The sequence below is a fragment of the Lygodium microphyllum genome, chromosome 15 (genome assembly GCF_053477565.2).
Source record: "Lygodium microphyllum isolate KBCC chromosome 15, Lygodium_microphyllum_v1.1.10, whole genome shotgun sequence".
NCBI classification, from domain to species: domain Eukaryota; kingdom Viridiplantae; phylum Streptophyta; class Polypodiopsida; order Schizaeales; family Lygodiaceae; genus Lygodium; species Lygodium microphyllum.
In genome coordinates this window covers 92772356-92789036 of record NC_141149.1, presented here as the reverse complement: position 1 = coordinate 92789036, position 16681 = coordinate 92772356, and the positions used below count along the sequence as shown (strand labels likewise).

The window sequence follows — 16681 nt, the reverse complement described above, 5'->3', positions numbered from 1 at the left end:
TGGGAATGTGATCTTCGACAAGGCTACGACCTCTGAGGATCCTATTGATGGTTCTCTTAAAGGTGATTCTTCATCATCGGCTGACCCTTCCCCACCCTCAGTTCCTGTCCTTTCTTCCGAGTTGCCTCTTAGCACTTCTTCTTCGTCTTTGGCTCCTCCCCCTCCTCTTTCCCTACTCTCTACTCCAGCTTTCCCACCACATTTGACGAATATGACGACTACTTCTTTTTCGCATACTTCCACCCCTTCAACTGATCAGCCATCAAAGGGGGAGCCTTCTTCAAATGAGGCAAATTTGCCTTCCCTTGGTGAGGGGGAGTCCCTACCACAAACAAGTGCAATACAAGTACTGAAGACTACTCAATCTCCCTCATAGCAGGATGAGTCTATTTGGATTCCTTCTTGATATTGACAGCTCATGTAGGATTCAAGTGTTTCTCACCTTCTTGCTTCTCATACAAGTCCACGCAAATTAGCTCGCTTACAAGCCCAACGGAATAGTTCACTTTGTGTAAACTATGCTCTTATGTCACAGATTCTTCATGCCAGTGAGTCTACTATAGTTGAGGAGGCTCTTGCACACGATATTTGGCATCAAGCCATGCAAGAGGAGCTCAATTCTATCAAGTGTAATCAAACTTGGGAGTTGGTTACATGTCCCCCAAAGCGGAAGGTGATAGGTGTGAAGTGGGTCTGTAAGACCAAGTACCTTGCAGACAGTTTCTTAGACAAGCACAAAGCTAGACTTGTAGCCAAGGGTTTTGTTTAAAGAGCAAGTTTGGACTATTTTGAGACTTTTGCATCTACGACTTGAATCTCTACTAGTCAAGCTATCTTGGCTCTTGCAGCCCACCACCGTTGGCCTATTTATCAGATGGACATAAAGTCTGCCTTCTTGAATGGTGTCCCTGAGGAAGAGATTTATGTTTCACAACCTCCAAGTTTCCTTGTGCAGGGGAAGAAGGACCGTGTCTACAAATTGCAGAAGGCCCTCTATGGCCTGAAGTAGGCTCCTCGTACCAGAGGATTGATCGATTCTTTCTATAGAGTGGCTTCAATCGATCAACCCATGACCCCAATCTATACTTAAAAAGGTTGAGGGTGAGACATGTGTTTTGCTTATCTTGTATGTGGATGTTCTTATCATTACAAGGAGCTCTACTCAAAAGGTTGATCATACTCATGAGATTTTATGACACGAGTTTCACATGATAGATCTTGGGATCCTACATTTCTTCCTTGGATTGGAGATCTATCAGATGGCACAAGGCATTTTTATTTCGCAACACAAGTCCATTACCAAACTTCTCTTAGAGTTTGGTATGGCCGATTGCCTACCTATTTCTTACTCCATGGACCTAGAGTCCAAGCTTTTGGCAGCTAGAGCTCCCCTCTAAGATCTCATCTGTTATAGGTGTCTTGTTAGCCCCCCTCTAAGATCTCATCTGTTATAGGATTCCGAGTTAGCAATGGCCTACTATCCCACAAAGGACACCACGACCAACCTCTTCACAAAGCCTTTACCCAAGGCTTCTATACGTCATCACATGAGGTTGTTAGGTCTTTAGACACTCCCACGATCTAAGAGGGGGTGTTAGCCTACTTATGTTAGCCATGTCTCTCTGTCATCTCCTGGTTGTGAGCTCCTACCAAAGTCCGATGGAGACATAGGAGCTCAAGCAACTTAGGTGCATTTTCTTTATTTGTCGGCTCCCTATGTACATTCCTTGGTCAATTTCTACTTCCCACAATCTACCTACATCTACCAGACATTGTCATTGTCATCTAGGATTTTTCCAAGGTCTCCCCTATTTTTTGGCATTTTTATCTTCAATGACCAGCATTTATTGCTGGTCAGCCAACATTTATGGCCCCTACAAGAGCAAGTCAACCAGTTTTTTGGTGGTTAGGCTATTTATAGCCACACCCCCCAAACACACACACTCTTCAGTCTTTAGTCTTCCGTTTGTAGGTGCACACTCCAACTCTCCGTGCTTGGTGCTGCCATCGTTATCAGCTTGATCTGGTACCCTCACTAACACTTTGGGCTCATGCAGGGACTGACCAATCCATTCCCATTTATCATCATTCTTCTTCAATCAGTGTTGTATGCTTACTTCATCTTTAATGCTCTGCCACAATGGCCATGATCTGACAATTTGACATGTTGGAATCACAAAGGAGGGGCAAGTACTGTGGACTACTTGATAGGCTCACTAGCATTGATACCAAACATCCAAAACTTTAAGATATCTAAGAGACCAATTGGCATAGCAACAGATCATGCTATTTGGACACTCATGCTCTCTTGTGTACATATGAAACATGAAACACTATACCTCCCTAAACATCCCAAGTACTACTTTACAGAAGACACCTAACACATCTACAGTGGTTCTTTGCAAACCAGTTTACATACATTGGACTTGAGTAGATCGTTGGAAGAATGTACAAGGGATTTAGTAGAGGCCATACATGGATCAGCCATGTATGCTTTCCCACACACCTTGCCCCGATGTAGACCCACACGATCTACTGCTCCCCAAAATAGTTGGTATGATGATGAGTATAGAGTAACACGAGCTCGCCTACAGAGGGAAGTGGAGCTAGACACTCAGACACATCGCCAAGCAAAGGCGTTCTTCAAATGCCTTGTGCGGAAGAAGAAACGAGACTACTTAGCGAAAGCAAAAGCAGAGATATATCAGCTATTTTTGGGGCTGGATAGCAAAAGCGCATGGAAGATGTTCCATGAAAGACAGCCCCCCATACAGATTACATCACCAGATACGTGGCTTGACTATGGGAGAGCTCTGTATAACCTGCCAGGACAGCCACCTATGCAGCCCCCACAAGCTTGTAGGCCAACACAATGGTCATTCTTCACATGGAAAATGGTTAGGGATGCAATTTATAGATTACAAAATGGGAGGGCACAGGATGAAGATAGACTAGTAGCAGAACATTTCTCACATGCTTGTGACATATTAGCACCCATATTAGCACATATGTTCAATAGAGCAGTATGTGAACGTTTCCCTATGAGTTGGTCAGACAATACTATAATCCCGCTATTTAAAAATGGTGATCCCCTGATTCCTAGCAACTACAAGACTATCATGATTGGTCATACTTTGGCCAAGATATATGGATCTATATCGGAGCATGAACTCAGTGAGTGGGCTGAAATGCAAGGCAAGAGAGCACAAGGACAAGCAAGTTTCAGACGAGGATATACCACGTTGGACCATATTCTCACACTTAGAGCCATTATTGAGGAGGGTCGAACCTGAGACAAGAGGATTTATTGTTGCTTTGTAGATTTTCGCAAAGCTTTTGATACAGTGCCTCGTACACGCACCATGCAGAGATTGCAGGACATTAGAGTACCAAAGGGTATACGATGGGGTGTCTATGCATTGTATGAGGCAGTGACAGGTCACGTACGAGCACCTGGGGGGCTATCAGAGAGGATTGACAGTACCATAGGAGTGAAACAAGGATGTCCACTTTCACCCACATTGTTTGGTCTATACATAGATGAAGTGTCTGATTACATAGACCGAGAAGGAGGAGCTAGAGCCAGCCTGGCAGGGGTGCTAATACCGATATTACTTTATGCAGATAATATTGTTCTCATTTCAGATTCACCGGAGGGATTGCAGTGCCATCTAGATGCTTTGCACATCTTTTGTAGAGATAAAGATATCACAGTGAACCTTGGGAAGACCAAAACCATGGTTTTCAATACTTCAGTAGCATGGGTGACTAGATCTATGTACCAGTTCACATTTGGGGGAGACATACTGGAGCATGTGAGGGAATATGTCTATTTGGGAGTCACCTTCTCTGGCCCACGTTTTTCGTTGAGGGGCATTAGAAGCATGTCTGACACGTGGATATGCAGCACTAGGGACACTCGAGAGTCAATATGCTCACATACAGTTCCAGGAGCCCCGCACCATACTCTAGTTGTTTGACACCCTAGTCACACCTACATTACTATATGGAGCAGAGGTATGGGGTTGCAGCTTGTACCACAGGAGTCTTAGCCCACTCACTAATCAGATTGGAATAGAGAGGGATTATTATGATGGTTGGGATAGCATGGAAAGGCCATTGATCATGATGATAGCACACATGATTAGGAGTAAGCCCTCCACTCCACATCCCATTGTCCGAGCAGAGCTAGGGGCAACATCTATAGTTACGGAGGCACTCTTCAGGGCAGTGACCTTTTGGCACAGACTATGGGAACTTCCATGCCATAGATACTCTAGATTGGCACTAACCTCATCTAGACAACTAGTAGCTGGAGGCAAGAAGAACTATTGGTTTTCACAGATGACTATTTGGATGAGCCTACATGGTTTGGATATTGACTGTCTTCCACCTTTGGATTATAGCCTTGATTGTCCTACACTTTCTCTCAGCTGCAGAGTTGAACCAAGTGATCAGGGCTGATATCTTGAGGATTGAGACAACAAGGACATGGATCCATCCACCACTCCCTCTAGGATCGAGGATGGAGTTCTTCAGGAGTCATTTCTTGTCTCTCTCATATGATGGTTTCACTATTCGGCCAGCATATATGGACACTCATCTCTCCCATAGCGTATGGATTGCTATCGGACAGATTCGCGCCTCCTCACATAGGCTTCAGATGGAGACAGACAGATGGACAAATACCCTAGCAGAGGATAGGACTTGCCAGCTCTATTGTCGAGAGCCTAAGATGGAGGAGCACTACATATGCAGATGCACAATATACTATGACATACGAGGACGGTACCACTGCCTCTTCCGTGATGGATTTGGACCCCTTCATCGTGTCTTGGAGTACGAGGACCAGAGATGCCTAGGTCTTTTCCTCCTGGAGCTCGAGAGGCACCGAACTGCACTACTACGAGACAGGAGGCCAGCTCACCCAAAGGGACACACACACAGAGCAGTGACAGATTTCTTCTACAAAGCCGACCCTACTGACACTACCAACCTAGCAAAGACAGAGCCACCCCGCCAGACACCTTACAGGCCACACCATGGTGTCACATTGGATAGAGCCACTTCCCTTCGTCGAGTACAACAACCCCGGTTTCTAGGACCACGTCCGAGGAGGCCACACCACAGTCGGATTAGAGCCATTATCACGAGACACCGTAGACTCACCACCAGGCATATCAGTGAAGCAGCTAGGGACCGCATCATAGCTGAGATCATGTGCAGATCTTGAGATCAGCTACAGCCCATAGTCCCCACCACACTTTTGTACATGGTTCTATTAGATCTGGTTCTCCTTTCCTTTCCTTTTCTTTTCTATCAATGGAATAACACTACACATGTTTCAACCCTAGTATAGTCCCATCATATAGTTATTTTCTATATTGTTTCATAGGCCACCCACTTATTTGTAATGTTATCTTTACCTTACTGATGAGATGACATTAGACATGGATGTACTCTGGATTTTGTCTCATAGGCCACATTGGCCTTATGTAAACGTTAATATATCTTTCTTTCTTTTTTCTTTCTGTGTTCATGTTTCTCTTCCATTGTGCACTCTCACAAATAAAACAGTAAAGGGATACCAATGTCAATTAAAGTAGCCTTCCTCCTCAGAGAGGGTAGTAATGACCTGATCAATCAATAATTACAGCAAGATGTTAAAGTACATAAACTGAAAAGTATACTTTACCACTTTATCTTGGACAATGGACAGCCTATTGGTCCCAACAACTAGCGCCTCTCACAATATTTCTTTATCTTTTATTGCAAATGGATGGAGTACACTCAGATTCTTTAATCTCCTATGTTGATCCAAGTGCCTCCTATTGTTACAAATGATTAACAAGACTTCAAACCAATCTGGCCCTTGGTTTGCTTGGAGAGTAGCCTTCCATTGTGCTCCTTGGGTGATAAATTCAGCCCCAAATGTTTGCTAGCTAAATGGCAACTTGAATCTCCTAGAATTGCCCCAATTTTAGTGACTGAGATTCAAGTCTGTAGGCCTTAACTCCGAGCACACTTTCTAAGGTGGCTATCAAACCCTAATTTCTACTGTGATTAGGGTTTACATCAAAGATTAGTCAAAATCTCCACCTCCAATCTCGCTGATTTTGCTAGAAAATTTATGAGGAACAATGAGAATTAGCTAGAGAATGAGAGAGAATACTGAGGAGAGCGAAAATTCTGATTTTTATCGACAGAAACTAGAGAAAATCAATTGTTGCCCTCTTTAGACAGCCATGGAAGCTATCACAAACTACGGAGTCCTCCCAAAACTGCTGTCGTCTAGAGCTAAAGACAGTCACCTGCATCCTTAGGACCTTGGGCTGTAATCGCCTAGTCCAAAAGTCTCCCCCAATGGGAGAAATGGTCTCCAACAACAAGCGGCCTAATCTCACTACTTCTCTTCAGCTAGTGCATTACAAAATGACTCTCTCTCTCTCTCTCTCTCTCTCTCTCTCTCTCTCTCTCTCAACCTCCAAAAACGTTTTCCCCACTTGCACAGTCAAGTCTTGCCAAGTGGCAACCTTGCAAAAACAATTTTCAGCTTTATTAAATTAATGCTCAAAATATTAATCCTAAAAATTAATTTAAATTATTATTTATGGCTCAAAGAAAAAAATTGACTAACCAACAATTGAATTGGCTAGGTCACTTTATCACCCAAGTGATCTTTAGGACTCATAAGCTCGGAATTTGCATTAATTGATTAATTAATGCCAATTCTCTAGTGTAACCTTTGATACTTCGTGCTAATTAAATGGTCTAGGGCAAATTATCACACCACGTACCACCTAGTACCTATCCAAAATAACTTGTTACAACTTTTGCCTTTGGCATTCACTAATATTTCAAAGTCCCAAGTTCCACAATGTGAAATAACTAAGCAAAGCATCAAAATTTCACATCATGGTGATAGAAATCCCCCTTGAAATCCTCAATGCATTTCTCATTAGCATATCTCAATTGTTCTAGCCCGAAACCAAAATTGTTGCCAAAATTGTTGCCAAAAACTCATAGAATGCATTTCTCATTAGCATATCTCAATTGTTCTAGCTAGAAACCATAGCAAAGCTAAAATTGAGCATAAACCATGGTCGAACTATCAATGGCATTCATAAAACACATTGTTGTCACAAAACCAGCTGAATATCATTGATAATTGATGATCATCCACTAAAAACCAACAACTAATAATCAATCTTTGATGATCATGCACCGATGCACGCTCATGCATACTTCTATAAATGTATAGTTTCAGAATTGCAAGTGAAAAACCATAACATGTGCATAGTAAACTGCAATCACTAGTGCACTTAATACTGGCCCCACAACAAACATATTATCAGCTTAGTACCTTGAATACATGCTGAATACATTTGAGATCCACTATACACGAGAGTTGTCCATCACTTGAGGAGTGGAAGTGCTACCTCCCCCTTGAGCATTAGGTAAAGCTCTGGACCCCTGCTCTACTAAACTTGACTAAACCTGTGATTTAAGGTCGGCTCTAAGTGAAAGGCCTTAAGGTAAAGCCACAACAACTGAGAATAGTCTGCCAAGACATCCTCTTCTATCCACTTGGCATCCATTGGTAAATAATTCTAAAATTTCACCAAATACCTTTTGGAAACTTTACCTCTAATTTTCCTCTCCCTGATTGTACACCATTTATCCCACAAGTTCCATCCCATCCCCCACCATCTCCTCTAGTGGTTCCCTTGTACCTCCCATCCCTTTCAAAGGGGGACGAAATCAACAACTAAGAATGGTCTGCCAAGACATCCTTTCCATCCACTTGGCATCCATTGGTAAATAATTCTGAAATTTCACCAAATACCTTCTGAAAACTTTACCTCTAATCTTCTTCTCTCCAATTATCCACCATTTATCCCACAAGTTCTATCCCATCCCCCACCATCTCCTTTGATGGTTCCCTCGTATCTCCCATCCCTTTCAAAAGGGGACGAAATCGATAATGTGGCTGTGGATTTTCTAGCCCTTTATGTTTCAAAGAGGGCTTCCTAGGATCATAAGGAGTTTCTTCAGGGATTCCACTCTACCTTGGGCCTTTCTTTCATGCAATGACCTTTTTTCTTCATCATTGAACCACCATCCCCTACCACTTGGCCATTGATCCCTATTGTTTCTATGAAGCTTATAGCACCTTCAATAGTTCCTCACTATCATCTCATAGTTGGGTCAGAGGCTTGGTTCACCCTTCCTCGATTGGAATTTTCAAGAGTGATCCGTTTGAGGCCTTTATTTCCATTGGCCTTTAATGGCCTTCCATTAGATCAACTTTGCCTCTAGAGAGGGGGTCTTCCTCCTTGGCTAGCATTATTCATTGATAGACTTCAACAACATTGTGACTCTCTTCCTACCTCCCTTGGATCTACATCTCCTTTGGCCTTCTACCACATCCTTATGTGTGTTGTGTAGTCATCTCTTACCTATGAGCCTCAATCTGAGTTAAACAAGAAAAATAGGAGCTCTAACATTCTATTTGTCTATCATTTTATATGCTTGGGAACTTTTGACTGTTCTGAGCAACCACATTTTAGACCTAGCTACTCTATTACCAATTGTGGCTCTAGTTTTCTTAAACATATATAGCCTACTCTATCATGAGGACGTGAAACTTTGAGATGCTTTAATCTTGATGATAACATTCAATTAAGCTATTAATCAAATGTGCGAGGTTGTTTAGCACGTGTTGCACATGGCAGTTATTTTATGGTGACACCCCAAGGACCTGAAGGATGCAATGAGTGTCAAAAGCAAAAGCTGTAATAAGTTATGCCAACTAGGTTTTGGTGGTCAATTAGTATCAAATGTGACCCTAGGACAGTGGTTTGACCAACAAGTATCAATAGTGACACTAGGGACTAGCATTAATTAATTATTTATTTATTTAATATCATTCTAAGGGGTAACAAAGGTTGGCGATCACTTCAAATTGCAAAAGGACTAGCCAATTAAATTATGGATGGGCACATGTAATTCTAGGCAAGGTTTGAATAGCTAAATTTAATTTTTAACTTTATTTAATTATAAAAATTATTTAAATGGCTAGATAATGCTAGACAATGGGTTTAGAAGGCTGCCACTTTAGCAAAAATGCCCATGTGAGATTGAAAAACGTCTTTGGAGGCTAGAGAGAGGCATTCAATGCATTTCAGTCCACAAGAGAGAGGGAAAAGATGCTGCTCATCTTATCTACAGCCATTAGAGAACCTTGTGAGATAGCCAAGGGCAAGAGAAAACCAATCAACAACAAGAAATAGCAATTTTGAGGCTTCTTGGAGCTGGCGACAACAAATTTTGGCATCCCTAGCAGTAGGCAACAACTCCTAGGCAGTATTTGACAAGCTACAACCAATCTAAAGGCCTTTCTCATCGCAAAGAATTCCTAAATTTCTCTCTCTTCTAGCATTCTCTCACCTTCTCTAGCTTGTGCTCAGTCAATCTCATTTCTCAGCCTTTCGAATCAAATCTCAGTCAAATTTGGTGAACAATAGAGAGATCTCTACTATAAACCCTAAATTTCTGCAAAAAATGATTTAAAAGCCACCTCAAGATCCATGCCAATTGGTGAAAGCATTGTACACTGAAATTTATGTAGTTGTCACAAAATTCAGATGCCAACCCATTCATTGTAATTTGGGATAGCATTTGGCCAATGGGAGGTTTCATTTCTACTTGGGTAAAAAATTAAGGGACAATCGGTCCGAATCGATTGTTGATTGTTGCTAAGAAAAAGGGGCTTTTGGAAGAGCAAAGGAGATTGTGAATCTCAACTTGTACTCATTCCATTAGCAATCAAGTTAAAGAAATACTGAAAGGGGCGCCATTTTTGGGGCCAACAGGGTGTCCAATGTCCGAGATTATCAAGGCAATTGTGCATTTTAAGTTATGTTCATTTGCTGATTGTTGTAATTTAGTGCTTAATCAAGAAATTACCACCCCTTCTAAGAAGGAAGGTTGGTTTCATACCCCACTCTTATTATCCATCATTGATCCTTCGTGATCAACCAACCCTCCTCATTCCCTCATCCCCCATATTATCATCTAGCACCTACACTAATTTGTAGAGTTGCATGTTGGGGCTGATTGTTGCAACCTTGTACCTTCAGCCATTGGAATCACATTGTTCCTTCTCTCACTTGGGTTCTCTCTCTGTCTCCTCTCCGTGTTCACTTTTCTTTCCATTGCGCACTCTCACAACAAGCTCATCCCACATCCTCCATTTGCTCGATGTGCTCTTGTATAGAGGGAGAATCATCAACCGAAAACATTCAAAGTTTCTTCTCTAAGGTGGTGATGCAACGGGCAAAGGTCTCAATGATAGAGGAAAGCTAACTTTGTCACTCTTCCACTACAGCCGGAAGCCTACATACATGGACAAGGATAGAATCCTATAAGGTCATGTAAAGGAAAGACCAAGCACTAGAGTTAAGTCAATCCCATAGAGTAGCTTGGTCCGTCATAGAAACTATGTGGGTATCCTCCAGTAGACAAGGAAAAGGGGCAGTAATAAAATTCCAAATATCAAAGATGTCCAAGATTCACATTAATCTCCATTTGCAAAACCAAAAAGGCTTTATTTGCATTATTTGGCATTTATTGTAGCAGAACAAAAACCCAAAATATCTAGGCACCACCGAGTTTGCTCCAAAATTTGAGAGAGAAGAAGAGCCCCAAATAGCCAAGGTCAAGTTTCCAAATGAACAATTAATTGCTTCTTCATCAAATTGAGTTGTTTATTAAGGGCTACTTAATGACTTGATCATTAATCATAACTGATCTCATCATTAATGATCAATGAGCCGCTCACGGATCATTAATCTCCATTTGCAACCCCAAAAAGGTTTATTTGTATTGTTTGGCATTTATTATACATAGTAGAACAAAAACGCAAAATATCTGGGCACCACCGGAGACGGCCCGACCGACACCCTAGGGAGCGGTGTCTTGTGTGCCATTAAAAAGGGCATGGGCAAGACTCATCCCATTTTATTCATTCATTCTCAATCAATCTCCTTCTTCACCAACTAGTACTGATCATCTTCACCTCTCCAATGCACAGTGGATGCTGCCCCAAGGGAGTGGCTGTTTCCTGCCTACAAGAGCTGTTCTGCTACCACCTAGCTCAGCTAAAGATGTCGCCTCGTTCAAATAGCTGCCACCGAGTTGCTACCTGCATACATTTCCTACTCTAGTGGCCATTTGCACCTGCATTTGCTGTCCACACTGACCACCATGCACTCAAACGCTTCCAAAAGACAATCATCATTATTGGCACCTTCTATGTCTGCTGACAGCAAGTCATCATAGCTGTCCATACCTGTGTTTTACAGCTCATCAGGCCATCTTGTCATCTACTAGTCGTCTAGGGTCGAGAGCATTACTGGGCTGTTGATCATCATTTCATCTCAGCCAGATCTGTGTTTTCTCTGATCCAACAGCCCTTGAGGATTGTGTTTTTCTCCCTCTACTATTGTCCTTCACTCCTGCTGCCTACTCCAACATCACACTGCCTAGAGGACTACGTTTTGCTCCCTCTACAAAGCACCTTGATCCACATGTAGTGCCGCCTAATCAGCCAAGACAGTGCAGTCATCTCCAATCTTCGCTCATCCAATACTGATTCTACAAACATGTCATCACAATGTATGCCATACACACACTATGTTCCTCCGCGTTTTGCAAACCCTACCATTTCTCAACACGTGGATCGATATGCCTGGGTGGGATACCCTTACATGTAGGTCCCCATCAAGGCTTGGTTTGGGAGTGGAAAGCCCACCACCTATACACTAGCACCACCCAACTATGGGATAGGAGTGTGAGCTATGGGATATGTGCCTTATGATGTACTTAATGTGATGAATTGTGGAATGGATGTGTTTGTGAATACAACGGAAGCAAAAGCATGCAATATAATGGGTGGGATGGGTGGGAAATGAAACTGCGATGTTTGATTTTGAGTCAATGAAGATGCAGCACCAAAAGCAAATTCATTAGAGTAAGCATGAGACATAAAAGTATTACCCCTGACCTCTTTTTTCCTATAATCATCTTGTCTTGCATTTACATATTGGTATGGATTTGGATCTTCATGATAACTTTCACCCTGCATTTCAAAAGTTGTCTCATACCTACCTTGCACCATGCTTGGCAAAATGGTTGACATTGGATAGCTCATGTTTCGCAAATCAATTTATCCTCTTTCGGTTGGGGTTTGTAAAATCCGCACCGACAAGGATTTCCAACTGATGTGGGAGATCCTCCACATTGTAGACTTGGTTGGTGGACCCATATGACAAACATATTGAGTGAGGTGGATTAAGAGCGTAGGAGCTCACCAAAACTTGATCTTTCTCAAATTTGTGCCTCAGTACCAGGTTGATTCCTTACAAGTGAGCATATACATTCTAGACTGAAAATACCAATCCTTCAAAGTCAATGTGGTAAGCTCCAGAAAGTCAATTGAGAATACCAATTCCTTTGAGCTGATGTCAGGGGCTCTAAGAAAGAATGCTTTGGTGAGACAATGTCAAAGACATCTCAAAATGTGTTCTTGCATTCTAGAAGGCCAAACTTCATTCTTCACGAGGGGTGAGCATCTTTTGCTTTTTGAGTACCTCTACTCTAATACCATGTAAAGAAATGGTACTATGGCGAACATAAAATGCATGCAAAGTGTACAACAGCACAGAGAACACAATCTATAGAATGCTGAATGCTAATGAATGATAATGAGCATGAAGATAACAAATCAGAGGGCCTTGGACCTACACATTTGTAGGACTGGGGAAAAGGTGGCTGAAGGAGTGGGTGTTGCAGTGTTTTGCACTCAAATGGATCCCGAAATGCAGCAGTGCTCCGAATATGTCTGATGAAGAAGGTGCCAGCAGTGTGTTCAACCCAAAAGGCTGAAAACGCAGATCAGGCTGGAAGGATGATGACATCAGCAATCTGGACCAGCAGTGATGAGTGGTCGGTAACAGGGCTGCATGGGTGATGACAAAATGCAAGAGTGGCAGCAGTGCAAGACCATAAACAGCAAAACATAGGGTGCTGGAGTGAAGGCAACAGTCTGCAGATGAAGCCTAGCAGATAGGCAGCCTGTGTGATCAGCAAACACAGCAGTACAGCAGGCTGGAACAGGTTGTCAGGGTGAAATAATGTCATGGGCAGCAGGCCAGCCAATAGACAATGAGGATGCAGCAGTAGAAGTGCTCGAAATCAGGTCACCTGCTGATGAAGAGGCTGTAGACAGCAGCAAATCAATCAAACAAGGCTCTACAAACTAATGATGTCCTCCAGAAGTGATGTGGGCAGCAATGGGTGATGAGAGGGCTGAAGGTGTGGCTAGCTGCAATGAGGGATTAAGGATGCACAAACATAAGACTTGTATTTATAGAGGATATTGGGTGCATTTGTCCTATTGTAGACAATAAGCCACTTATTTTTGGTAATTTTGTGTTAATTGCTTTCTAAGGCTGTTTTAAGGAGACTAAACTGGTGGTTAATACCCTATAGCTATGTCTGAGTGCAAACCCTAATATTAGCGGGTCAATAGGATTACATTGTTTCATGTCATTATTTGAGACAATCTTCTGGTTCTCAGTCCACTTGCATCAACAGTGTTCATGGTAAGCACATAAGATGGAGGTTCTCAGGTTTGTGTATTGGCTCTGCTCTCTCACTCTCCAGCAAGCCAAGTGGCCCTTTTTTAGTAGGCATCACCTTGTCCTTGCATTGTGGGCCATTTACTGCAGGGTGGCAGTTTTCCCAGGCAGGGTGGCAGCATTTCTGAGCAGGACGCAAGCTTTTATGGCAGTTGTGCCTATTTCCCTATGCAGTCCGCCATCAGTGCTTGTGCAGGGGCCCAGTCCATCATCATCTTCAGCATTGTATGCAGTCCTGATCCTTCAGCGTTATTCAGTTTTGCATTCTTTTGCGTTCCTTTCAGCATTATTCAGGTTTTGCATTCATTCTCTATGTGTTCTCTCTTTCTTTCCAATGCAATGCTGCTTCCATACATGCACTCACAAACCTAAGTCTCCCTTACCCAGCTTATGACAATATGTCGATTCTCTAGGAGGAAAAAACGACATGGCCTCTTGTGAGCTGAAACAGAAGCAGTTGGAACTACAGAATAATCGCCAGTTTGTTATCCTATGGAAGGTGAAAAGGCAGCTAATGTAGCAGCTCCCACTAAAGATGTAAGGCTGTGAAAGAGCTGGAAAGCAGAAATTTTCCTGAGGCTGTCTTACCATGTAGAAGCAATCTAGTCACCTTGACCAGAAAACCTGGCAAAAGAAAAATTGAGCACATATTTGCATGTAACTCCACACGTTCCAATATTAGAGATTCCAAAGTAAAGTATATAATGCTGAGAAGACTAGCTCTAGTTGTAGCTAGATTTAAACAATGAACTGAGCAAATATTCTCGTTTTTCAGTCACATGCAAGACTCTAAATTGCCATATGCAAAAGAACAAGGGGGAACGTAATTCTGTATTACTCAGGTTAGACAGTCCCTTGATTCTCTGGGACACCACAGCCAACAAAAGAACCTGGCTCAAACCCAGATTTGGGATATTAATATCAATCAGTTCTTATAACAGCAGCCTGGAACTGCATACAGTGAAACTCTCGGGTTGCAGAGATAAAAAGAAAGATCTTCTATATTTTATCTTGTTCCATATGTAGGTACTGTACTGCTTTGGTTAGGAACTCCCTACATATAGTATGTCAATAAACTGGTTCAAGAATTGATAACGGTGTTGCTACTTTCATTGGGTTACCAGTAACAGAGCATCCAGATAAACAAGAGTAATTACCATGGCGGATTAGCTTGAAATTTGGATGCCCTATCCATCTTCTTATATTATTCTTGGTTCCAGTGAAAAAGTTATCACCCACAATGATCTGATGATGAATTAAAACAAAAGTCAAGCAACTCTTCAAATAAATTTGCAATTAATCTAACCGTGATAACACAAGGCCTGAGACATCAACAGGGGGACGTTAATGTTACATGAAAAGTGCAGAACAGCAAAGCATGACCTTCATCGTAAAACTTATGCGAGTAAACAAGGAAACTCTCAATGCATTCCAAGTGAAATGGAAGCAAGGAATCTTAACTCTAGAGAAAACCTATAAAAAGCTTATTCTGCAGAATTAACGAACGAAGCCTGGACAATCTGTTAGTCTCCATTAGTCGCAGATTCCAACATGATGCAGAAGTGAGTATCTCGCTAGGTTTCTTGGTTCAAAAAACAACTCCTTCTTCATTCCAGTCAGAATTCTCAAATTCTACCTTCTGCTCAAACTGATACCAAAGGAATCCATTGGGTTACAGCCATTGGAAGGTTGACCTTAACTACACGTGAGAGATTGAACAAAAGCTCCAATAAGAAGCATCCAAGCTTTACCTCATTAGTTCCATCTTCCATCAACCGGTCCACCAAATGTGACCCTACAAAGCCAGCACCGCCTGTGACCAGAACACGCTTCCTGATCTGTACAAGTTAGAAGAACACGACCATGGCATCGACGATGACAGGGAAAAACCAATTATGAGAAAGTAAGGATCGGAGATGGCTTCAATGTAGCAGGGCATAAATCAATTAGAGCATGAAATGCACCAGAAGCTAGAAAGGGGCAGTCCTTGCTAGTGGGTGCATATTGAAAATAAAATATATTCTTAGAGAAAGCGCGGGGTGAAGGATGCATCATTGCATTGCATATATTTTATATGAAGGGTGGGGGGGGTGCATGCGACTATCATGTAAGTGAAGAGAGCCATCGTTTCCGGTCATCGTCATTGGGTTTCTCGATTGCAGTAGGGGGGCATGGCCAGCCTTTGCATGGCAGAGAGGCATGGAACAGAAAGCTCACTGTTTTGAGCCAGATGTTGGGGGAAAGCGTGCTCGAAGGCTATTATATGACCAGCGCAGTCTTCGGGATTATCAGCTGTGGTTTGAGTGCATGGCAGTGATAAGAAGAGAATCAAACACTTACTGGAGCACTGAGCCTAGACACTGGCAAGCGAGAGGCAGCTGGATAGGTATCGTCGGGGTGATTGACATCTGCGGCCATGGCTGAAGGGAAGAAAAGCAGGACAAGATGCTGCAAGGTTGGAGGAAGGAGGAGGAGGAGGAGAAGAAGAGATAAAGGAAGGGGATAACGAGACCCCAACTACGACAGCACCGTCGACGGCAACAGACGGGAGCTAGCTGGGTATGCAAGTGACGATACTTCTAAGTTGTTATCATTCCTTTACACTCGGGACAATAGATGAAGTTTTTCTCGCTAGTATTTTGAATAATCCCGCATAGTTTTGTATCTACCAAATATATTTTTTAATTGACTTATCTATTCCTGTCTAAAATTTTCAAAAGCTTTTTAGAGAAGGACCGCGGTCATGCTGAGATAACCCAGTGAGGTCACGTGCTCACCTGCAGACCTTTAACATCTCAAATAACTAAAGTTGGCTGGGTGTGACATGTCTTTTTTCCTTACTTACTAACTCTATAGTCACCTTTTACTTTCTCCAATGCAAGTAGAGACTAAACGTTTGGCAGCCCTCTAAGCCCGCTCTCAACGAAACAAGGGCACACTATTGTACACAAGAACATTGCCTTTTTTGTGCGTGCGTG

The 16681-nt window shown here is 42.5% G+C and overlaps 1 protein-coding gene across 1 annotated transcript in view; it reads right to left on the bottom strand.

The window, feature by feature from the left end:
• The window catches only part of LOC148024763 (UDP-glucuronic acid decarboxylase 5-like), a 62546-nt gene extending 46267 nt beyond the window's left edge, over positions 1 to 16279 (bottom strand). The window contains exons 1-3 of the mRNA XM_087694414.1: positions 16044 to 16279; positions 15455 to 15541; positions 14861 to 14948 (exon numbers count right to left, since the gene is read on the bottom strand). Of these exons, the coding sequence (XP_087550540.1) occupies positions 14861 to 14948; positions 15455 to 15541; positions 16044 to 16121 (253 nt within the window). The 5' untranslated portion in view covers positions 16122 to 16279. The remainder of the gene's footprint in view (positions 1 to 14860; positions 14949 to 15454; positions 15542 to 16043) is intronic.
• Positions 16280 to 16681: the final 402 nt, after the last annotated feature.